Source organism: Gadus chalcogrammus, chromosome 20, assembly GCF_026213295.1.
Source record: "Gadus chalcogrammus isolate NIFS_2021 chromosome 20, NIFS_Gcha_1.0, whole genome shotgun sequence".
In the NCBI taxonomy this organism is placed as follows: Eukaryota; Metazoa; Chordata; class Actinopteri; order Gadiformes; family Gadidae; genus Gadus; species Gadus chalcogrammus.
Window position 1 is genome coordinate 7,322,542 of NC_079431.1, and position 24,663 is coordinate 7,347,204.

Consider the following 24,663-nt stretch of genomic DNA (forward strand, 5'->3'; position numbering starts at 1 on the left):
TCCCGACCGAATCAAAAAGCATTCAGGCCACGGCGATGTCCGGCGGCTCCTTGCGCGAGACCAAACATTCAGTACAGAGTGGAAACCAAATTAGTAAAAACAAAGAAAAACAGATCTTCACCTATCAAAATAATCTTTTTCTTTGCAACGAATCGAGCCAAAACTTAAAAAGAACTCGGTATGGGAACCCACTGTTTGGTTTAATGAAGACAGGCAGGTTCTCATTTCAGTTGTATAACATCCCTCAAACACATCTTGGAAGATGGGGGGGGGGGGGGGGGGGGGGGGGGGTGCACCATAATGGTTTGCTGGATGCCCTCCCTATTTTCTCTGTAATCCAATCCAAATATGTGCTCCCACACATACACACAAACACACACACCCACACATACACACCTGCTGGAGTTATTAGTAAAGCTTTTACACAGGCATCTGCTGCCTGTTTGGAGTCACACCTATACAACTATAGGTTGCAACGCAATCACGTCAGGACAGCACACAAAATGCCCATCGTACATTGAACTGTTTCAGTGAAAACAATGCACTAGCTGGTCCCTACACCAGATGGGGGCAGCTCCCCCCGCAGACACACATCAACAACAACAATGCTACAATGCGTTTGTCTACTACATAACGATAAGGCATAAATGATAGTTAATATTTTTTTGTTATTTTCAAACGAAGTAAGCCAGTGATCTTGCCCTCACACACAGACACTATACAAAACAATTAAAGGCATAAAGTAATAAAAAATAATAAAAATCGAATGATTGTTAAAGACGACACGGCAAATCAAGTCCACGAGAGCTCAAAAGAACAACTCAAACTATATAAAACTGAGATTAAGAACGAGGATGGTTTGTGAGTCTCCATCTTCCCAACTTCCATGCAGTGCGTCCAATCAGAGCACGGCTTTACTCGCCACTGCCGCTGAAAAGGTTGCACCTATTAACACAGACAGACAGAACTGGCAGCGGCTCCTGTGTGCCCACTGCCCACACAAGCATGTTCTCAAGTCTTCTTGTACTTTCTTTTTTGGTCTAGACAGTTTTCAAAAAAGGTTCTGCTAATTCTGCAATAATAAAAAGGAAGTATTTAGGGGAAGATTTTTTCTTTTTAGTACGAATGATAAACACTACATTCAGTCTTGATAACATACTGGTTCAAATATAAAATATGAATATATCTTACATGTGTTGAATATATATATATTTATATGTATAGAATGAAGAGAAAAAAAAAAAAGAGAAAAGAAATCTAATTCTTACGTCGTTCCTCGGATAAATATTTCAGTAACAACCCAATGGTGACGATGGCTACTGGGTACACCTTGCTAGCGCACTCTTCAAACTCTTGGGTACAAACAACACTAACAGAGGGCCGGTCCTCAGAGCCTACGTTGGTCTGAGGAGCCAGAAACGTGAGCAGCAAGACACCGGCCAGGCTGCGGAGAGAGAGGCTATCACTTTGGCAAGAAGGATCGCAAAATAACAGTTTAACCTGGAAATACCTCATAAATAGTAGTACTAGAAAATAGCAGTAGTAAGTTGTCTTAGTATTTTTTTTAATTATTATTCGTGGTTCACTATCAATTTCGAAATGGCAAGCCAGACAGTGCTTGTACATTCCACACCGCTTCTCCAGCCAAGACATTTCTAGTAAAGAACCTTGCGTCTAAGTGCTGCTGAGGTATATTCAGACAATAGTAATTTGCCCGTAGAAAGAAGGACTTCAATGGACACATTTCACTGCGATCAAGTGTTTTGAATAACCACCGGTGGCTGTTAATTTGACTCCTCTTTAGCAGTAGTAAAATTGTGAGGAGATTCTAGGAAGGGATAGGGAGGAGGAGGTGGGGGCTGAAGGTGCAGCACATTATCCGCACGGCTTCGTCTAACAGGTTGGGTCAGATACTTTGGCATGGTACAAGCGTGGTTTAGCAGGTGTAATCAAGCGAGCTACCGCCGTGTCTCTTTAGGGACACGCACGTTGGGGAATGGGAAGGGGTGGCGCAGGCGGTCTCCAAGAAGACAGGTTTGGAGACTGATCTGCTGCTCCCTGCACTCTCACAGTGGGGGGGGGGGGGGGGGGGGGGGGGCTGGTCCGCTGCACCTGAATTTCCCAGGATGCAACGGTAAAGCTATAGGAGGTCATGCAGGCCTCCCGCCAACAGACGAGGCTTTCATAGACGCTGAAAGCAGCAAGTGGTTAAAGCTAAGTTTTCTTCCTGTGGTCCTTATTAAGCAGCAACAACAACCACCGAAGAACGCAAGTATGAGTGAAAGAGAGGGGTGGTTGACGGAGGCATGGGAGTAACGGTCAACAGTAACATGCGTGCTATCGGAGGCACACCAGCGCATGAAAAAAACCACTTTGGTTTAAGCTTTAGTATTATGGCTAGATTTTCTCTTATTTTTCTTTTGGAAAACTTAAAAATCCAACCGAAAACTGACAAGTTCTCCTAAAAGCGTTATTAGTTCAAAACCGCTACTAAAAATGGCCTAGACCACGTTCACTGTAGGAATCAGAGAACCGAACAAGATTAAAGAGGGCCCAAAATTATAAAACCATTAAAAATTCCCACCCAGGTTATTTATAGAAACTAAGCGGAAGGAAACCGCTTCCTCATGCCCCGACCTGCCAAACCCATATTTGGTAATTTGTGCTGCCAATTAAAAGCTGAGCAAGGAAAAAAACTTAAAAAGTTATCTTTGGAAAATGATCAAAATATTGCATTTCTATAGTTTGCTGATAAATGAGAAATGTTGTATTAATAAATATATCGACTAGGCTATGCTAAACTACACAATTGTTTTAACAAATATTTTTGGTATTTCTTGAAGTAAGCCAGTCAAACGACTGCAACCTAAAAAAGGACCGTTAAAAAAAAAAAAACGCCAACAGATTTTTCACACCTCATACAACAGGCAGACTGCAGCTCAATGATCCAGTTCCTTTTTTTTGGTACAGATACTGTGCACAAGTAGATACGACGGTACGTAAAAAAAACAGGCAACAAAAAAAACAACCCACCTACCCAATGTGTTAGTGTGATGATCGTGGCCCTCCGTGCCGACTGCAGCACAGCCTGTGCCCTCTGGCGACTGGGGGCCCTGTGGGGACCCGGTCACACACACACACCCACTGAAGCCCGACAGTTCAACCACCACGATCATCAACTAAGAATAATAATGATAATAATTCGATAATATTTCTTCGTCGACACCCTCGTTCGGAACGTGCCGCTTGTGTGCGGCGCCGCTTTAAAGCTCTCGACGTGAGGAGTCGAGCCCCGATCAGTCTCTATGGTCGGCGCCCAGACGGCCAGTTTACAAACAGAAGCCAACTGGGTGGCGGTCACGCCACTGCTGCGGCGTGTAGAGCTCAGTGTTTACAGACAGAGTGGACTGAAGGGACATGTCTGCTCCTTCGCACCCTTAAAGCAACAAGCGTCACATCGGCCACTTATTACTCGTTTTTAAAGCCTTATAACCACAGTTAGAAAGTGATATAGGAGTTGAACGATTCATTTTAGGTTGATATTAGATTTAGACGCTTAAAAAAAAAAAGATATATAAAAGAAAAACATAAAAAAAAACTAAATCATACGTCCTAGAAGACATAACTTTGATATGAATTTGGTATGGGTCTGTCCAACAGTACCCGATAGATAAACTATTATTTGGGGGACGCACAAGCCCCCTTTAGTGATGATGAGTATTGTTAATGGTTAACAATTTGGTGGTTAGAAAGTTGAAAAAGAAATAATCATGACTTTTTGGTTAGAAAGTATTCCAGAGCTAATTCTGAATTAGAAAGGATACATAGTATATATCTATATAGATATACATACACAGACACTCACAAAAAAATTAAAGTGAACAAGACAAACAGCTCAGTGGTACCACAGTGGTGACTCTGGGCTTGGAGCGGGAGTCTGTGGTAAAACAGTCTGGCTACGGTGTGTGTGACACTGTAGCAGGAAAACAAAAACGAAAGACAACGACTGTCTCACCTGGGTTAGAGGCGGACTACAATTTTTGGTGGCAGCGAAAACAATGACATTTCAACAGGGGTGGGGGGGTTGGGGGGGGGAGGGGGGTTGGAGGAATGGACGAGTAGAAGAAGGAGGATTGAAAAGCGTGGCTGAAGCGTCGAGCCGATGTCAATCTAACTCTGACTCCCCCCGCTTCCTCCGACTCCCCCAGTGACCGGCCCCACAGCACAGGGCGCGTGGGATGGCCCCGGGGCAGTGCGCGCTACGAGGGGCCTGCGCGGGCAGGCCTCACTGGGCCTTGGAGGCTGTGGTGATGGTGGAGGCGGGCATGCCGGCGGTGGTGGCCTGGTGGTGGGCGTCGCTGGTGAGCTGCAGGGCCCCCCCGCCCGCCCCCCCGGCCGACACCAGGCTCACGGGGTTGCTGGTGAGCAGCGACAGGTTCTGGGGGTTGAGGAAGAGCGGCGCCGTCACCAGGTTGTGCGCGTTGCCCCCCGAGGTGTTGGCGAACAGCAGGTTGCCGTCCAGGGAGGTGATGGGCAGGCTGCCGCCGGAGGTCAGAGCTGTGGGCAGGAGGACAACGGCATGAGAGGGAGCGGCTCAGCGCAGAGGACCTGACGGACTGGAGGCTCATGTTGTTGATGGATGCATTGTGTGTACATTATGGGGGGGGGGGATGTCCGAGTGTCGAATGGAGAGTAATTTAAAGTTACTTGCCACTCCAAACACCTTGCAGTGTGGCCAGGGTGCTGTTGCTCATGAGGGTGGGACCCAGGGCTCCTCCGAGACCACCCGGGCCGAGACTGAGCAGCGCCCCCCTGTGGACACAGAAACAGTCAGCACACAGCGAGAAGACCGCGTCAACACAGCACTCACCTGGAGCCGGCTGATTCATATCATAGTCACATGACACCTGCTCCTACACGGCATAACATACAGGAAATAATGGCAACGATAAAATACCAGGGATGGAGGGATAGCCTTACACTAAGCTGCATCATCCTCTCTGCAGCTCCATAACGGACCTTCAGTGTGTACATTATCATGTGTACACAAGACGATTTAGGAGGTTTTATTTGAAATGCCTTCCCGTCTGCCGATAAAAGATGAAATGCTCTGGGGAATATCCGTTTGCGGTTGCCTGCCTCTGAATGGAGACGTTTAAGACCACTCCAGAATAATGACTGACCGATCAGGACATCTGTGCCCTGATTTGGTTGAGGAATCTATCTTCCCTGTCAATCAATGGTGGGTGAATGGGACACCTCTCGACAGCTTAGGAGGAAGAGAGCAAGGGAGCGGAAGGGAGGGAGGGGCCCTTTTTGGATTCTTTTTCTAAAACGTGCCCTCTTCGTCTCTCTTTCCAACCCTGAAATCTTAGCTAATGCACATTTGCAGAAAGCTTAAGGGAACGCTGCGTGTGAGGCACGGCGTGTCACGTACCCCGAAGCAAACTGGGAGGACGCCATGAGCCCCGGGTTGAGTCCGGCTGCGGCGGCAATGGCGGCGAAGTTGTTGGGTAACTGGGCGGCGTTCTGCAGGGCGGCCGACAGCCCGGACGCAGACACCATCACTTGGCCGCCGCCGCTGAACGTGGCGGCGAGGGACGTGGGCGTGATGACCATGTGCTCGTGGCCGCTGGCCTTGCTCGCCTCCGAGTGAAGGCTCACCACTGACGGGCTGAGCACCGGCGAGCTGGCCATGGTGGTCACCATGGGCGTGGTCGAGATGACCGAGGCCGTGTTGGTCATGCCCATGGTGGTGCCTTTGCAGGTAGAGGAGCGGGAGGTATGGAGAGACACAGCAGGTTATTTACAAACGCACACAACACAAGCGCCAATCCAGAATTCCCCATAGAGCCACTTACAATCATAATGGTCATAAAGCTATAATGGCTAGACATGTCTGAGTCAGACCCACACGGAAAAGACACGCACCTGTGAAGACGCTGGTGCTACACAGGGGCATCACTGAGTTTACAGTCAGGGTGGAGGGGGTGGTCAGAGTAGGACTGCTCACAAGGCTTGCTGTGCTGGCCACCTAGGCAGGAGGGGGGAGAGGGACATTACATTCAGAAACAACATTGCGATCAAGGCAGGTTTCCCCGGCATTCCGTGTGTGTGATGCGCAGGCAGGTGTTGCCGACAACCCCAAAGACCTTTTATTCAACCGATTTTTTCAGGGCAAACCGATGGCAACACCCGCAACCAGACACAAAGTGGCAGAAAAGTACCTCCAACTTGTACGTACAGGTGCATAGGAATGTCGGTCGCGATGGTGTTTGGTTGATCGCCAAGTTATTAATTGTGAAATGATTCGACATTATGGGGAGACGTTGTTTGTGTTTGGGACTACCACAATGTTTCTCATGTGAGACACGGCAAAACAAAGTTTTGATTAGCCTGGGCTATGGCATGTTTACTTTTGTTCAGGATGAACTCCCTTCTCAAAATGGGGGCAAAATTGTCCCATGATGCATTCTACTGCACCATACGAGGAGACTGTTCATACCAGAGGGCTGCTGGGGTTGAAGATGGTTTTGATGGGGGTGTGGCCCACAGAGTGGCAGCTGCTGGGGGGGTTAATACGCTTCTCCTTCTGACGGCGGTTGCAGAACCAGACCCGGATCACCTCCTTCTCCATGTTGAGCTGGTCGGCGATCATGGTGATCTCCTCCGATGTAGGCTTTTGGTTTTGCTTGAAGAGGAGAAAGAAGCCAGAGACGCCATGTAAGTCTGGGACCGACAATAAACCTTACGTTGCCAGGCACGCACATACACCCACACAAACGCCATCTGACCAACACACAAATGGAGACATCGCATTTCAGAGAGTTTGTTTAATTAACGGATACATTGTCTGGAACTTAATATGCCAATTACCGACTTATAAAAATCGATGCTGGCTGCCTTTTTAATAAAAATAACTGAGCGGGGCAACGTACATAACTATTAAAGCTCAAGTCTGCAGGTCACATAAAACCCACAGAATGATGGTGTGTAAACCACAGCATCATTCACCAAGTCCCAGCCTGGATGATACTAGTCCTAATTGATTTAAATGAGAAGAAAGCGGTCCAATCTGTTCGAGCAGTAACACATCATTGATGCGTAGAATGTTCTGCCGCATCAGTGCCATCTGCCAAAGGCAATTATAAATACAAAAAGACCCAGGATAGTCCACGAAGGCTGTTCCAAGTCAGATGTGCTCTTCCCCTCTGGCTTATATTCAAGCTCATTTTAGATTGCCTGACTACACTAATCAACATCAAAATATTAAAACACAATATTAAAACACGCAATACAAGTAAAGATGATAAGTAGTAACATTTGAATAAAAAAAAAAAGATTGTATTCACTCAGCTGCTACAGTCCATGCCTACCGAGTCTCTTACCTCCATAAAGCTCTTCTCTAAGGCCACGCGGATGTTGGTCTCAATGCTGGTCCTTTTCTTGCGCCGGCGGTTGAGGCCCTCGATGCCCAGGCCGGGGGAGCCCAGGGCGTTGGGGCTGGACAGGGACTGGTCAGACGATAGGTTCTCTGCACAAACAGCACGGGCACAAGGGACGGAGGGAGAGGTAAAGGACAAGCAGGCAACTGATCCGCCAGGACCTTTCCAGGGCCGGGAAATCTTTCAAGTTATACAGACCTACCAAAGAGCGTGAAACGCCAACTTTGAGGTGCCAATACACACAAGTCTGGCCGTAGTCAACCGATGGTATAGATTGGTTGGGGAGTAGTTGTGGGATAAGAGTGTGAGGGCACAGATTCACGAAACGTAGAGCTTTGACCTCGGTCACCAACCTGCATCGTTGAGCCACTTCTCCAGCAGGGGCTTGAGTTTGCACATGTTCTTAAAGCTCAGGTTCAAGGCCTCGAAGCGGGAGATGGTGGTCTGGCTGAAGTCGTTGCCATAAAGCTTCCCCATGGCCAGGCCCACGTCCCCCTGGTTTGGAGAGAAGGAAAGACAGGCAGTGAGAAATAGCAGATGCACTGAGGGACCTGCTGGCCTCTATGCAAAGTATAATTAGCTCTGTGATAAAAGTGGATCATTTAAACTCATCACTCATACTTGATGCCATCTAGTGGTGAAAATTGATATTTTGCCCGGGGTTTAATAATTGTATTATCAATATGAAGATTCTTAGTGATAGATGCATAGAAATATTCATAGATAAAGCAACTTTGCAAGCCATTAACATTATAGACGGTTTCCAAACAGGCAGAATATGTTTAACAATACGTTTCCATTACAGCTGGCTCCATTATTTCCATTATAGTGAGCTGAATGCCCACAGTCCGTACCTGCGTGAAGCCTAGCTTGATGCGTCTCTGTTTGAAGGTCTTGGCGAACTGCTCTAGCTCCTCCAGGTCACTGGGCTCTTCCAGGATGGGGGTGTCCAGCCGTTTTGGGGGGGTCAGGCTGTGGGGGAGGGACTGGAGAGGGGTGGATGCTATCGTACGGGTTGGTGTTGCAGGCTGAAAGCACAAACCGTTATCGTTATTGTTACGGTCCATGATAACCGTGGACTCACTATGCGTTACATCAATGTCAAAACCACGTAAAGCTAATTCAATCAGTGCAATTTGACACTTATTACGTGTTCTTGATTACTTTAGATCAAGGTGTAAATTCTGTCAGACTTTGTACAATAACAATGTAACATGAATAACATTGTCTTTTGAATAATATTGCCTCTTCACAATATGTCAACCACCTTTCTGCAGTTATTACAATTCTTTTAGCCTACTGAAATGGTGAGGTCATCCCATATTCACATTACTAGATCAGTTATCAAGATGACCTCATGTGCACTGAATAATTAAACACCAGAATGTCAATATTGTGGTATCGCATGAAAAACAGTGTTGCTCATCTCAATATCACACAAGAAAATGCGTACCCCGCATCCTGACGGTACAAAGCTGGGGAACACGGCTTTGACATAAAAGCTTTGAAATGTCTATGGAAATGCCTTTTAGTGAGCCATATCAAAAAGGCAGCGCGATGAAAAGGACTTCAAAGTAGACCTCGGTGACGTTGTTCTCTAAGCTAGCCTATTCCTGACGGGCCGTCTTCAAGGAGAACACAGGCGCCGCTATCGCAGGAGCCGTGGATCACTGGAACAGGCTCGTTGGCGAACCACACATAGGCAACACACTTTGACGGGGGGGGGGGGGGGGGGGGGGGGGGGGGGACAGCAGCCCAGAGGTAGGTACCTGAGTGGTCAGAGAGATGCTCTGTTGAGACGGCAGGAGGTTGGCTTGGCTTTGAGGTAGTTGAGTTAAAAGACTCGTGCCTTGCAAGAGCGCTGCAGAGTCAAAGAAAGGCAGACCTACAAACAGTCAGGATGTGTTCATATATGCATGTGCTCGCTTCTGGTTCCCTACTAGGGGTAAATAAATGAATAAAGTGCAATTTATCTCATGAAAGAGCAATACTTAAAACTTGCATGTAATACTTTACTATATTTACAAAAGGTTTTACAAGTACAGTATTTTAGTATTGCAATGTATCTGATCTTTATTCTAGTTTTACTTCGATATGCATCTTGTATTATGTGCATTTCTCCCGCAATCTTATTTACCTTGAGCTGTTTACCGTGGCAAAAACAAATAGGGCTACATACTTCGAAATGCATCATTATTCCTGTTGATAGCACGTCAGCCACTAGAAGGCGTGCGTTTCCTAGACCCCGGGGGAGTGCTACGTACTCTGCTGGCCCTGCGGCGTCTGTGAGATGATGAACTGTGTGGGCTGCAGTGACGTAGCGATGTGGTGTCCGGGCTGCACCAGGACATACTGGGGCATACCCAGGTTCTGCTGTTGAAGCTGCTGAAGCTGCTGCGGAGACACCAACAATCAGAACCGCCACTAACTCAAATGGCCAGCACCGTTTGACGAGTGAAAAAACACATGCAAGCACATGGATCGTATACTTGAAGGGATGATCGACAATTTGTTTTTCCTACACAGTAATATAAACTGAGCGCTCGTAGACCAATATTGCACTATGCCTCCGTGCATTCATATCGTTGACTTGAATGATGATTCGTGAATGTTTTTAGGAGTTATCGTCAACTCGATGTCCATGGAATTTAAATAAAATGAAGACTTCGTATTGCTCAGTTGATATAACTCCCCCACCCCTCCTCCCACCACTCCCTGGCAATTGGACAATCTTGAAGAACCAGTATAGAGGCGAAAATATAGACGACCGCCAAAACCTATATACATATACATTTAGTACAATTTTGTGAGGTCCAAGTCAAAACATGCAAGTGAATGAGTGAGTGAGTGTGTGCGAGTGGCTCCCTTACCGAGGTGATCTGGATGGGCTGGGACAGCTGGGTAATGGGCGTGGCAGCGGAGGCCGAGATGCTGGCACCCGTGGTGCTGTTCTGCTGGTTGGCTGAGTGCTGCACGGCCGCAGCCAGGAGCTGGGCCTGGGCCTGCTGGATCAGCATCTGCTGCTGCGCTGGACTCAGGGTCAACTAGCGGGAGAAAGGAGGAGAGTTAATGGCTTAACTCATCGCTTTAAGAGTTTCACCACAGAGTTCGGCCGCGAGACAACACACACACACACACACACCATATGGAGACGGGCGGGCTACGCAGAGGTCAGGCTAATGGAAGTGAACCCGGTACGGCTGAGCTTGGAAACACTGGACCACATGCATGAAGAGCGTCATGAGCGTCTACAGAACATGAGTGACAAGACAGGTCGCCTCTCCATCACAGCCACAGAGTCAACCCGAGATCAGAAATGAGGAGGACAGTGATGAAATCCAGACAATGCGGGATGGAGCTTTTGAAGGGACAGCATCAGCGTCCCAGAACGTGGACAGTGTCCATCTTCCGGCCGGTGCCAAGGAGAAGCGCCCCGGACATGGAGTGGGTGATGGGAGAAGACGGCCCTCGCCGGGGAATCGGGGTCAGAGACCGTGTGATCGATCTGAGCCCAGATGCACGGGCGGGGCCTTGCTATTCAAACGACCAGTCAGCATGCGACTTACTCCCGCTATCTGTCCCCCTGCCAGCATTAGCTGGGTCTGAGGCAACGCATTCTGCTGGACGGAGGTCGGAAGAGCTGTGTCTTCTGACATTGACTAGTGGGGGCAGAGCACAGAGTGGAGGACTTAGAGCACAGCCTGCGCACACGCACGCATGTACGTACGTGCGCGCACACACACACACCGAGAGTCAACCCGATAAAGCGGTTAAAGCACTGTTTTGTAGCATCAAACAATAGCATAGGCCTATTAAAATAATCTAATTAAATTGAGGTTTTAATTAAACCACGGGCAGGGGAAATTTAATTGAGAAGGGAGGAATTCTGTGCCACTGTCCCAATAGTATTGGCATTGAGAGATAACGTTAAAGTTATCTCATATTTCCAGTATAACAGTGCTCTCAGCATAAGGCTTTTTTATTTCTGAAGAGAGAAAAGGATTATCATAGTGAGAAAGTGTAGAAAAAAAATATATAAAAAAACGACTGCAGCCTTTTGAGACGGGGGAAGTTGAGATGCTAATTAAAATAACTGTTATGCAGTGCATGTAAATTCTGCATAGATTTGCATATTCTCCGACATCTGTTTCCGAGCAACCGCAAAGCAGCTAATTAGCATACAGGGTTGATTAATCTGCCTTGTTGCCAGGCGACACCCAGAGAGCCAGGCTAATTTCAATAAAGTCTTCCTGGTTGGGCGCATCAGCATGTCCATATTCAAACTTTATACTTTACCTCCAGTGTAACAATTACGCTTCAGTCTAAACCTTGAATGTAGCCTTTATGAAGGCATTTTCTGAGAAGTGGAAAAACAGTCACAGTCTAACCCTGATTCTGTACAAATGATGAAACTATAATAAATGTAATGAATAGTATTATATGTGACGCTCTTGCTAAAGAACCGTGTGGGTGTACACTTGCGTGCGTGCGTGCGTGCGTGCGTGCGTGGCTTACCTGTTGGAGGAGGGCTTGTGCGTGTGCGTTAGTGATTGCACATGTGGTTGGTATGCTCCTCGAATAGTCCAGTCCATTTGTCTGGGCTCCTGAGGACAGAGATTCTGCTCGTTAACGACGATACCGTCAAGTTCAAAAACAACAACAGTGAAATGTGTATCGGGGGTTATAAAAGATCCTGAATTATGTTATGGGGGTAAGAGAGGGAACATTCATGCTGCCTGGACTCTTAGGAATCATGCTACATGTGCCATGTCCTGCTGGCCTTTGCTACGTAGATTGAATTAAACTTAATTGGTTTATCTAAGTATAACTTCATGTCAAATCGAACTCTACTTTGTGTTTACTGGAGAAAAAAAAAAAAGGATGTGCCATGGGTGCATTCACCTGTCAACTGCTTAAGGACAATGAAACCTCCATATCATATCAACAACATGCAATACCATGCAGCTAAATCATTACACAATAATGTATAGTTTGATATAAATGATCCAATCCATGTTCATTAATGGACATTACAGATTTAGTCCACCAGCACCAAAGAGGGGACATTGAATCTGATAACACAGTGACCAAAAGAGGCTCTGTGGTCGAAACATTTAAATTACCAAAAAACGATTGTGTAACAAGTAGGTTGGACGGCTGCCATACTTTTAATTTCCATAATGAGCAAGCACAAGAGAAGTTCAAGTGCACCACACCAAACGGACGGTTTCACTTTTGCTCAAAGAAAATAATGGCCAATTTCAGTTTCCAATTCCCCAACCTGTTGATTAGGCCGTGTAACCGTGTCTGTAACAATTTGTCCACGTAGCGCGAAAAAAAGAAGAAGAGGAGAAAGAGCTGTGATCACTCACCTGTGTTTCCTTCACCACTCGCCATTGCACATTTAGTCGTTTGCGAGTGATTACTCATTTTAGAATCTGCAAGAGGTGAACGAGAGGGATAATGAGCGACCTCGTCACAACACAACACAGAGGCTGCGGGTGTTCAGGCACAGCGGCTTGACCCAAGTCACACACATTCCTCCTGTTGCCCTCATCACTTTTAACAGAAGCACAAGTCCCATCAACATCCTCACACCTCTTGGACCACAATGCCCTCTACCGATATGCAACAACACTGCCCATTGAGAATAGAGTCGCCAAGTCTCCCGTCTAAAATACCTTGATATGTCAGACCATCGAACCTTCTAAAAAAGAAACACACACAAACAGCCAAACGATTAACAAACTTACCCGCTTCCGATCCAACCGTTATTCCTGCAACCGTGCGAAACACAAGCTACAGAAAACAGCCTGTGCTTGGCAAAGCCACAGACCGAACTCCCTCCACCTGCTTCTCTCCCTCTCTTTTCACTCTCCAGTGGTCAGCGAGCGGAGTCTAATACACAGCTAGAGCTGCACACAGACACAGCGGCAGTGTCCACCTCACGGTCCACTGAGCAACACTAGGATATGCAAGCTGGGAAAGCCGAGAGGGTTTAGGCAAACGGCTCCCCTTGGCTTTGCTCTCCCAACTCTCTTTTCTTCTTCCCCGTCGGACACCCACTATTACAGACCCTACTTTGCACACACGCACCCTTTTTCGGTCCCTCTCGCTGTCTCTCTCTTTCGCCTTCTCATATGTGCCAAGATTGTCACGACTTCAGTAAAAGTTCCCTCTCACACTCTCCCTCTGGTCGAAGGAATGAAACTAACGACAAGTGCAGCTGGCAGCCTCCCCCGCCCCCTCCCTCAAACTATAATGAAGCATAATCAGTATTCAGCTGATTAAAGCCGTATGCAAATCTGCCCCAGCCTCGTTAGCGATGCAAGGCTTTGAAGTCCTGTGAGCAACGCATTTCACACCAGGCTCCGAAAGCTTTCTGCATAATTTAAACCGCTATAAATATTTATCAGCTCATTAGCATATTAATTGGATGGCTTTTGGAGGACGATAAAAAAAACGGCAGAATAAGGAGGACACGGGAGGAAAAAGTGATACAAACAGCACTCGGTGCCATCGTGCGGGCCCAGGAAGCAGCAGCCAAAGACCAATTATTGCTTGAGTGCAAGGCAAAAAAAATAAAGTAATTAGCTAAGAGCAGGTAAAGGGTTGGAGATATCCCAGAATGCAGCGTAGGGCCTGTTGACGGGGTCTGAGCACGTCGGCGACGGCGCTAATAGAATGTCTCAGGCTGCCCGAGCAGAGCACCTCCCGCAGCCATGGAAACTGGGCCCAACTATTAATGGGGAATGAGGGGAGGCAGAGGGGGACTCGCTCAAATGGAAATAAATAACTGCACATTAATCCAGCACAAGTCTGTCATTACTGCTGGACCCCCTGTGGCTAAAGCATTCCACAGTGAGTAACTACAGAGAGTGGGCGTCGGGTTTTTTCGCTGGCAATGTTTATGAAGTGCTTGGAGATTAGCATATTTAGATTAGCTTTAAATTCCATTAGTGTTTCATTTCCCGGCCTTTTAAAATTCATTTTAAACATGTTCTGAGAGTTAACATGACGGGGAGACATGGCTGCCGTGGTGATACGCCGCCATCGGACTCATTGTTATTCTGCCTGGAACAACTAACTAGACTGAAGGACAACACAGCTTCTAGACAGCCAACACCAGTAAAAGCCAATTCCTCTGTACCAAGCCATTACGATACAACAGGCTTGTGCAGCCCAGTTGACAAGGTGAAGTTGTCACAGTGTAGCCCAGATACCTCACTGTTTAACGAGATTGCAGGAGACAAACGGTAACAAACGGATAGAGGAAGTACACTGCAAAACCTGTTGCTAACCTTCATGACCCCTCCTATAATAGTACAAAACACCTACACATTAAGTATCAAAACTAGAAAAAAAAAAAAAAACATTCTGCCTGTTCAAGAAAATCCTTGATTCTATAACGAGTGGAGAGAAGGCTGCTGTTCCTGACGGGACACAGGGCAAAAGGTATTGCTCTGGAAAAAGTAAGTGAAAGTTGTAAAAGAGATGGCCAACTATTTATTTTTCACCTTCACACAATGCCAACACACAAGCAATTATTAGAGGAAATAAAGAATGGAAAGGATGAGGTGGTAAGAAAAATCCAAACCTTTTTCTACCAAGATGTTTCTCTCACTTTTGCTGCTACTGAACTATGGGCTGAAAGCCCTGCTGGCTGCTACGGAACAATGCATTATACAAATATCCTGCAAAGAGAATTTTAAATAGCTAGCTCATTAGTGCCGTTACATTGAAAGGCCGGCGGTATATGGCAGCGACGTTAACATGGGCAGAGAGTTTCAGCATGAGATGAGAGAAGAAAAAAAATAATTAGCACCTCCACATTCAACTCAACCAACCATGTTGAAGTGGAGGGGAAAACCACTTCTCTTGCTCCCATTTACAAGTCCATCTATCTGGCCGAATAGAAATGTGTTAAATGTTGAGCTGTCAGGAGGATACTATTCTTTCACTGATCAAAGAGTGTAAAGAGTCCTACACATCATGAAGTGTTTGTGGTCAGGTATTAAAAGGTTTACTAAACATACTTTGATGATGAAAAAAATAAGAATGATTCCACATAATATGTTATGTTTTTGGTTTGGGCGTCTCCGTTACAATTGGTTACCACGTCTTTTACCCTTATATCATATGGATGATATGTGTTTTTTACACCTACAAACAAGAATAAGCTTATTGATTTAACAATAAGCAATAACAATAATAATTCCTGCTGCCTAGAATAACCATAAAAATCTTCTAATACCTCTGCTAAAATATTTTTCCAAGAGTTTGTGGTACACAGTAGTTCATAAGAAGTAGTTTTAAGTGTGACTGACAATATCCATTTGCCAAAATTCTCCCACAGAGTACTTAAATTCCAAATTATAAATGTGCATATGTTCTCTCTGACGGTCAAGGTGTAATAAATGGCATGGATTGAAAAACCAAACAAATTTGAGTGGGTGGCATGCTTTGTTGTGTTCTAAAAGAGACTCTTGATCCGACTGCCTGTGTGCTTTGTCACCGCTACGGATTTCAGCTGTACTCTCTGCGCTCAGAATAAAACAGTGTTAAAATGTGCCTTAGATGACACTCAACTTTGTTACAGTGGAGAAGTGGCTGTGACCCTATTAGTTAGATTCTCAAACTCCACTCTCAGACAGCTCGTCTAACCAGAGCCTTCATGTAGTGCTTCTCAATACTTTCAGATGCCAAGACCTGAATCTATTAGAGGGAATGATGCATTATTCATGACAACTCTGTTTACATTAATGAATATTCATAATGGAACTCCACGGATGGAATAAGGGTGGAACTGTAAAACTGATTAAATGAGAAAAGTGTAAAGTCGGAGGATGACACAATTAGTCTTTGAAAAAAAGAAACTAGAAGAGTTACAACATTTAAGAATTTGTCCTAATGTGTGAGGGAAAATGTCCTTACTGTAAACATAACGTTTTTGGACATTTGCACATTTATGGCAGTGGGGGGGGGGGGGATTTATCTACTGTTGGAAAAAAAGCTGCCCTATTTCCATTAAGGAGGTTGCATTTATGCAACATAGATTTACCCAATAAATCATGTACACAAATGGTTACAGATGAACCAAGGATTGCCATCTTTTCAGTGCTTTGAGAAAGTAATGAATAAGGTATGGACAAATAATAGGAAAACAAATACAAAGTATGTGACCGCAAACATTAAGACAAACTGTATAAAGCACAGAGTAGTTGCGGTAATTGAGTAAATACAGCCAAGAGCAGTGTATCCATATCTGATTCAACGCTGGTTGTTTTAGCCCAGGTTTCAAACTGTAGCGTTGGGAGGGGGGATGCATGTGGTAACGTCTGCAAGCCATGTCTTGTCCTGCCTTTAGACAAGAGTGAATGAGAATGCCCTGCTAGCTATTGTGGGCTTCGGAAAGTAGGCTTAACTACCCCTCCCTAGACCAAAAGGAAACTACACAGGTACAACTGTTGAACCCCTATTCAAATTCTGATAACTGATGTGGCCATACGTTGACAGTTATACTCCAATGAACGCCTCAACTGCAGAGAGTGGTTGTGTTTAGACAAAAGTAATAATATAAAGTATTGAATGAAGTTGAAGTATCGAATGATTCATGTATAAACAATGTAAGCGTAAACAAAAACAGCAGGGGAAAATTATAGTATTCCTTTGTTGGTGACCAGTACAACTAAAACGAAAATAAAAGTATTGACTGAAACTGCTCTAATAATAGTTGTCTTTCACTTAACAGCTACCACTTTTTCATGGCATTGAAGTTGAATGAAAAACTGATCCGACAGAAAATCTCCACACAAATTAAAAAAGGTACAGGATTATGGCAAAGAGTAGGGTTTTTGAAACATTCTCTAACGTCACCCTTCGCTATCTATCTCAACACTAAATGCGAGCGAGAGAACAGGAGAGGAGGATAGAACATGCTGAACTCCGCAGTGTGTACGGCGGAGGCCCACATGAATAACACAACAGGCTCTACAGAGCCTGCATCGAGCACAAAAGGCTGAAAGAAAAAACGAACAGCTACAAAAAAAAAAAACATCGCGCTGAATCCTAACAAGAGTGTGGTTTGAGCCTGGCGCTGTATGTGAACCAGTTTCACCTCATAAATACGATCGCAAACATTGAAGCGCAACCACTGCGCGCTCACCAAAAAATGAATATGCAAACCTCTTTCAAAAGCTTGTGTGCCACCACTGTGCGCATCAACACAAAGCCGACCTGGTTAGCCCTAGCTGCCGAGCTAATGTTAGCCTGCTAGCAGCCCGATTTACATCAAATTGTGTTTGTGAAATGGTTTAATAGGACGCGAGGCAACCACGCTCTCGTCGACCGATGACTAATAAAATATGCTAAATTGTATTTGTCGACAGAGGTATGAATATGTAGCGGCGTACATCGGACTAAACACACAAAGGGAGGCATGTTTTCCCCTGTTATTTGCCGTCGCACTGCAATAGCCGTTTCCTCCTCTGTCAAATTACAACTAGCTGTACATAAACTCGGACAACGTGTAGGCACACATGTTTGGTCCGAACACCCTCTCCTCGCCTTTATTCTGTGCATTTTAGATGGAGGTTAGAGAGTTTGAATATGAGTATGAATATGTAAAATGCTGTAATGATTACCTGGTCCTGAACTCTCATCTTGACTCGCTGCTCCTCCGTCCGCCATTTTGAATATTTAACACGAAATCCCAGCCCCGAGGTGTACACACACACACGCGCGCGCAAACGCACGCACACGCACACACACACACACACACGCACGCACACACACACACACACACACACACACACACACACACACACACACACACGCGTGCACACACAAAAACCCACGTCTACACACACACAAACACACGCACACACGATTGAGTTTGAACGGGTGGTACGTTAGGAAAGGTATGCGATGTCTTCTATCACAAAAGTTGGTTTAAGTGGTTTGTCACAATGGGTGCCGTATGCAAGTCTGCAAGTGCTACATTCAGGCAATTTCCTTATAAGATCAATTATGTTATAGAAAGTGGGTTAGAACTAAAGAAGGTGATATGTGATCGGTTAATTAAACAGTTTTTATTTTTTTTTAATATAAACGTTTATATTTGTAAATAAAATAAGACCATTAAGGAAGGCTTACAAGTTAGGCTTCAATGTATCCAATATAGGTCTACCAACAATAAAGATACAAAACATTCAAACAGAAAATTAAAGTGGTTGAAAAGGCGCAGCCTTGTATGATTATAGAGCTGGCTAAGCTCGGACTTTAAAAAATATTTGATGAGAATTATATAATATAGTGTTCAACTGTTTTCTCCAAATCACAACTAGAATTTATCAATAATTATTAATAATGCATATGCCTACCTGGTGCCTATGTCTTTCAATCTATGAGGTTTGCCTAGCAGCAGTTTAAGATCAGTATCCCAGATGTGTGTAAGTTGGTTGACCCACTTATCCTACATTCTACTGGCCCCATTTCCGGATCCTGGTCTAGCAATTGCTGATATATATATATATATATATATATATATATATATATATATATATCTTTAGAGAGGATACAGAAATCACAGTACAAATAGAAGGTTTTGCAATGTGTGGTTATTGTAGCATTACCTACTTGAACCCAAACACTGTTTTAGCCGCATATTACATGAAATCATAAAAACAGTGTCTCTGAGTAAAGAGCATCTCCTTCATCTCCTTAATCTGCTACAAATGTTAAAATTGAAGGACCTTCGACAAGCGTCATAGCTGGTAAACACTGCAACCTGCAGGTTAGAACGAGTATTACAACAAGGGATAATAAATAGATCAAATTCATATTCCACTCCATCAACAGATCTATCAATATGTTAACACAAATAACCCGAAATGTATACAGTGTATAGATACAGGCACTTTTAATAAACATTATATATGTTTGTTCTATATTAAATCCACCTTTATATCAAGTTATATATCACTTAACCACCCTGCCTGCCTGCTACTACCACCAAAGGTTGACTTCAAGACTTTGCTGATTGGACCTTTTCGGGTGGCATGTGGTCAACAGTTCATAACTGATTAACTCATAAACCAGAAGAAGTCATATCGCCACTCCTAGCCTAGAGGCTTTTGCTCAGACTGTCCCTTAAATGATCGAAAGAAGACCTTTCCTACTGGATCTACTTTATCCTATCATAAGAAATGGAAAGGGGAACATTTCTTGGTTGGAGAAGACTACTACTTGATTTTACAGGTAAGGTTTTCCACGATTCCTGCTAATTTCTATAAAAATACACTGACACACCTTTCTCCAACCGTTCAGGGTTAATAATTGTCCTAGCTTTTGTTTCAACCTACCCGGAAGAGTCCTGCCGTTTTCTTCATTGTATACCAGAGAGAAAATTAAAAGAGTGCATTTGAGTTTAATATTGTATAATAACAATGTCACTTTGTGTTATATGTGATACAGTGGGACAGTGCTATTCAAATTCTATAAGACTTTATATGTAGAATTTATTTTTCTTTATACCATCTCGTGATCAGGATTTCTTACAAATGCATTCATCCTTTTTTAAATGACCCAATTTCATTGCCTCTTCTATCATTTATTTCTATATATTTCTCTTGGCAGGTCTTCTTTTAGTCCTGTCCTGCTGTAGTGGCCTGGACGTTTCTATTTCCCAGAATCAGTATGAGGTGGCGAGAGGAGGGAATATGGCCATGACATGTTCATACAAACCAGCCAGGCCAGACTCAAATGTCTTCTTAGTGAAATGGCTGGTTCAACCTGACAAAGAAAATGATTCATGGGTACGTTTTTTTTTGTTAATTTTGATGATCTATAAACTGATTGTACAATGACACGGCTGGGAAGTGTAGAAGGGCCAAAGCTGGTGTCAGCTACTTATTAACCCTTTTCTACATTTTTTATTCACCTACATTTTTATTTGGATTCATTAAATGTAGGTGTGAATGGATACTTCAAGTGGTTGTGCTTTATCCTGACAACAGATATACAATATCCAAAAGGGAAATCATACATCAATTCATACATAATTAATAATACCCTGATGACTTGTCATAAGAACGTCAGTGCCCAGTCTGACTCTGTTCTGTGCATCTTATAATAAACCGTTAACAGTAAAACATTGTATAACGTCATTAACCAATTGTAGCTCTTTTGTCTTGGACAGAAAGGCTCTGAATGGAGAATGGATAGTTGTAAAACATACCTGGTTTGTGTGTGTCCCTTAGATGCCAGTGGCCACCTGGTTTCCAAACAATCAGATAGACATCGCTCCGAACTTTGAAGGCCGAGCTCAAATGTCGGTTGACCTCGGCTCAAAGCAGAGCACACTCCAGCTGGATAAAGTTCTAATACAGGACAGTCGCAGCTTCCAGTGCAGTGTCACTATCCAAGGCGACGATGAGGGAAAAACAGCAGCTACCACTACCCTATTGGTCCTAGGTGAGAAAACATAAAAATACAGAACCGGCGTCATTTAATTATCCTCAAGATCTCTTAAGCCACATCCATGGAATCCAAAAATCGAATGTCATTAAACTATAAATTCATTTTGTATTCAGACATTTGTCGTTGTGCAGTGAGATTCTTGATTGTGAATGGAGATTTTTAATTGTCGTTTTCCATTGTGTTTGGCTCCAGTGGCTCCATCCAGGCCTGTCTGTGGGATCCAAGGCACTGCTGAATACTGGAACAACATTAGCCTCAGCTGTATGTCTGAAGAGGGCTCCCCTAGTCCCACTTATAAATGGAAGAGCTACAGTGTCCTAAATGCTCCCAGACCATTCCCACTCCGGGCCACTGAAAGTACGCCTTTTATCCACGTACAATGCAATATTCTACTGCATGTCAAGAGTATTTGAGTCTCAGTTAGAAATTGGGTGCGAAAGGCTTTTGTTGTGTTGACAGTGATATACCCCACTCTTCCCTTAAAAACATTGTGTTGTCTTCGTTTTTGTTATAGAGGATGGAGTCCTGGCCCTCTTTAATATTTCAAAGGAGGATTCCGGGTTTTTCGTCTGTACCGCAACCAATCGAGTTGGTCATGACAGCTGCAACCTCACCCTATCGGTGCTACCCAGTGAGTTAAAAAATTAACTTGATTGATTAGTATTGATTAGTATTATGAGTATTATGTTACGAATTGGATGTCAGTTGCGACACCGCTCTACGCGAACAATTACAGATTATTACGAAAGGTGTCACCAGAGTCCAAATGGAGCATTTTGAGATGACCACTTTAATGTTTATGTCTTTCTTTAGCCACTATGAAAGTTGGGGCAACGGCAGGCATCATTGGAGGGGTCGTAGCAGGTCTCGTCGTCCTCGGCATTGTTATCTACTGTTGCTGTTGTAAGAAGGATAAAGAGAACAAGCCTGTCGAAGGGTATGTATGAATTCCATTTAAAGGGGCCTACCCGTTATGGCATCCTCTTTGACCAGATGACTTGTCTGTGTAAACTTAGGCCCAATCCCATTTCTACCCCTTACGCCTTCCCCTTACCCCTTCCCCTTACCCCTTCAAAACAAGGGGGAGGGGTAAGGGGAAGGGGTAAGGGGTAGAAATGGGATTGGGCCTTACACTCTCTGCTCTTTTGGGTACAATTTTGTACAAAATCTTCCGCTTTGTGCTTTGCTTTTAGCTATAACTATTTTGAAGAACATTGTTGTTTCATGCAATGACTGTCTTTCTCCGTCAGTTCTCCCGGCGACGTGGAGTTCCAAGACCAACCCTCAGTTAGAAACCAATATCGGGATGACCAGTCAAGCACCTTGACTAAGCCATACGTTGAAGAGTCAGACCACTTTGAAGAGAAAAGTGTTCGTGATCTGGGCAACCACAACGACAACCGGGCTGGGACAAGCGTGTTGGAAGCTGAACAACACAGTTATAATGATACAGAAAATGGCTATGGAAACGGTAGTGATGGCATTCGTGGACGTCTTGACGAAAAGCGTGACTTCTCTCGGGGTAGTCGCGATCGACTTGATGATCAGGATGAAATTCGTGGAAGTCGCGATCGGCTTGATGATCGGAATGAAATTCGTGGAAGTCGCGATCGGCTTGATGATCAGGATGAAATTCGTGGAAGTCGCGATCGGCTTGATGATCATCCCAACCGCTATCGCGGAAGTAGCGACCGCCTTGATGACCAACATGATCGTTATCGGGGAAGCCGCGACAGGCTTGACGATCAACATGATGACATTCGGGGAAGTCGCGACAGACTTGACGATAAACGCGATCGCTATCGGGGAAGTCGCGATCGGCTTGACGACCAAAGTGATGAAGTCCGGGGAAGTCGAGATAACCTTGACAATACACGAGATCGCTATGGCAGTCGCGATCGTCTTGACGATAATCGGGATCGCCGCCATGGCAGTCGTGATAACCTTGATGCACAATATAATCGGCAAGGTGGAAGTCGCGATCGCCTTGGTGAGAGTAGGCCTAGTTATAATGTCTAAAATCTACAAAAGCATTGACGACAGCCATGACCATTAATCATATGCCAAATTTTCAAAAACAAATAAAATATTATATGAATTTGACATGTTTGCATGTAATTTGCATACATACATTAACCTTTTTTTATATTGTGATACTTTTGTGTTGTTGGAAATCATCATTAGGCTTTTATGTCCTTTGTATATGTCAGCCTATTTGTATAGATTTTGGCATCATCAATACTGTTTTGTGCATAGACTAAACAACTAGGTAGTAACCTGCCATAAAGTACCATTTTAGACAAAAAAAATGACTTCAGAATCAGTAGAATTATATGTGCATAAATAGCCCATAGCAACAAGTAAATTGTTGAAATAGGCTCTATAAGTTCCATAATGTAATGTGTGATGTTTATATTGTGCGCTTTTGATATCCTTTTTGTTGTTGTTGTTGTTCTGTCGGTGCCATTGTTAATCAATTAAGTAAAACGGGGTGTACTTATTACCAATTTGTACGTTATTGGTTATGTAAATCAAATAAATCGATTTCAATAAATATTTACAAACACTTCCATATTATGAGACGTATCTTGTTTAAAATGTTAAACTTCCACACACACACACACACACTCACACACACACACACACACACACACACACACACACACACACACACACACACACACACACACACACACACACACACACACACACACACACACACACACACACAAACATAGCATGGTTGACTCCCCTCGTGTTCTTCATTGTTCAAAGTTCAGTATTTAAAAAAATACACGTCAAGGGTATAGGTCTATATTTATTAAATGAAACGCAACTGATGACAGTATGTTGTCTGGCCTTAATAAAATGTAAATACATTGTGGACACCCACTTGTTATTATTCGTGCTGCTTACCCGTCGCTGTAGTGGTACAATCCCGTTAGTCGCAGTTGATTTACTGCGCCGTTGCAAAGACTGAAGCAAGTAACCAAGCCGTCAACAAGAAGTCCCATCATGTGGACTGTTTGTACTGCACTGTAAAACGGACGGTAAAATGAAGTTTTGTCGTTTGGCTGTGTTGATATGCGTATTGGGTAAGTTTTACTCAAACTTTGAGCTTTTTCTATCTTTGTGAAGCAGAGAATCGATGGGCCACTTGTGGGGCTATCACTGCAGCAGGTCTGCGCTTCGGTCGACTCCAACGAAAAGACGATGGCTTACTTTTTATTGTGTTTTAACAAAAAACTATTAAACAAGACCAGCGCGTCTTTATTGGTGGTTATTTTAATTGATCTAACGTTAACCGTTACCTATTATTTCCAGAAGGAGCTTAAGATACTTTTATTCATCGTTTAGATAGCCTACGTCTAAACTATTTAAATAGGCCATAGTGGGGTAAACTAACTGTTATGCGTTTTTGTTTTACATGCTTTTGAGTCCGAAATGTTCATACTACAGGGCCGCCTTTTGTAAGGCAGGAAATGGGGGAACTGATAGGAGGAAAAGCCGAAAGGTTTCTCAGGAAACATGGAGCGTCCTGTGGGTTCTTTGACAAATGACTCAGACGGAGAGTCAAGTGCCCGAGTCCACGTTAAATCTGCGGGAAACCAGGTCACATACGTACTCTACCGGCTTCACGTTATATTCATTAGATAAGTTGTTATGTTATCTAAAATTGTCTGACGAAATGCAGCTTCTGATAATCTATTAAGCGCTAAAAGGCATACCTACACACCTG

General features: G+C 44.3%; 3 protein-coding genes across 11 annotated transcripts in view; 2 read left to right on the plus strand and 1 right to left on the minus strand.

The window, feature by feature from the left end:
* Positions 1-4,105: 4,105 nt before the first annotated feature.
* pou2f1b (POU class 2 homeobox 1b) lies at positions 4,106-18,134 on the minus strand. Of its 5 annotated transcripts, none has more exons than XM_056579499.1 (14): positions 18,089-18,134; positions 12,818-12,883; positions 11,961-12,049; positions 10,316-10,489; positions 9,710-9,836; positions 9,215-9,330; positions 8,300-8,473; positions 7,799-7,940; positions 7,389-7,543; positions 6,506-6,691; positions 5,932-6,034; positions 5,438-5,759; positions 4,712-4,812; positions 4,106-4,557 (listed from the first exon to the last, which is right to left on the minus strand). In XM_056579499.1, exons 1-14 carry the CDS (start codon positions 18,132-18,134, stop codon positions 4,286-4,288), a joined length of 2,073 nt encoding a protein of 690 aa, XP_056435474.1. In that variant the 3' UTR covers positions 4,106-4,285. The 5 variants fall into 5 exon arrangements, with proteins under 5 accessions (XP_056435474.1, XP_056435477.1, XP_056435476.1 ...); XM_056579502.1 differs by having other exon boundaries at positions 7,389-7,534; positions 9,215-9,306; positions 9,710-9,839; XM_056579501.1 differs by having other exon boundaries at positions 9,215-9,306; positions 9,710-9,839.
* Positions 18,135-19,540: 1,406 nt separating this feature from the next.
* On the plus strand, positions 19,541-23,496 carry LOC130372949 (cell surface A33 antigen-like). Its single transcript, XM_056579112.1, has 7 exons — positions 19,541-19,703; positions 20,082-20,260; positions 20,705-20,918; positions 21,117-21,281; positions 21,439-21,555; positions 21,738-21,861; positions 22,175-23,496. The coding sequence occupies exons 1-7, from the start codon at positions 19,652-19,654 to the stop codon at positions 22,941-22,943; spliced, it is 1,620 nt and encodes a 539-aa protein (XP_056435087.1). The 5' UTR covers positions 19,541-19,651; the 3' UTR covers positions 22,944-23,496.
* Positions 23,497-23,696: 200 nt separating this feature from the next.
* Positions 23,697-24,663, plus strand: part of LOC130372946 (immunoglobulin-like domain-containing receptor 2) — a 12,428-nt gene continuing 11,461 nt past the window's right edge. For 2 of the 5 annotated variants that reach the window (XM_056579101.1, XM_056579103.1), the window contains exon 1: positions 23,697-24,019. In XM_056579101.1, the coding sequence (XP_056435076.1) occupies positions 23,980-24,019 (40 nt within the window). In that variant the 5' untranslated portion in view covers positions 23,697-23,979. The remainder of the gene's footprint in view (positions 24,020-24,663) is intronic. The other 3 variants (XM_056579102.1, XM_056579104.1, XM_056579105.1) reach the window with 3 other exon arrangements.

What these genes read in the sequence shown, in the direction of transcription:
- LOC130372949 (XM_056579112.1), top strand. Translation starts at nt 19,652, where the DNA reads ATGGAAAGGGGAACATTTCTTGGTTGGAGAAGACTACTACTTGATTTT. An exon ending in ACAAAGAAAATGATTCATGG is followed by an intron (nt 20,261 to 20,704) that starts GTACGTTTTTTT and finishes TGTGTCCCTTAG; the next exon opens with ATGCCAGTGGCCACCTGGTT. An exon ending in CCCACTCCGGGCCACTGAAA is followed by an intron (nt 21,282 to 21,438) that starts GTACGCCTTTTA and finishes TTTTTGTTATAG; the next exon opens with AGGATGGAGTCCTGGCCCTC.
- pou2f1b (XM_056579498.1), bottom strand. Translation starts at nt 18,134, where the DNA reads ATGGCGGACGGAGGAGCAGCGAGTCAAGATGAGAGTTCAGGACCAG. An exon ending in GAAGTGGCTCAACGATGCAG is followed by an intron (nt 7,544 to 7,798) that starts GTTGGTGACCGA and finishes GTGCCCGTGCTG; the next exon opens with TTTGTGCAGAGAACCTATCG. An exon ending in ACTGCAAGGTGTTTGGAGTG is followed by an intron (nt 4,558 to 4,711) that starts GCAAGTAACTTT and finishes TCCTGCCCACAG; the next exon opens with CTCTGACCTCCGGCGGCAGC.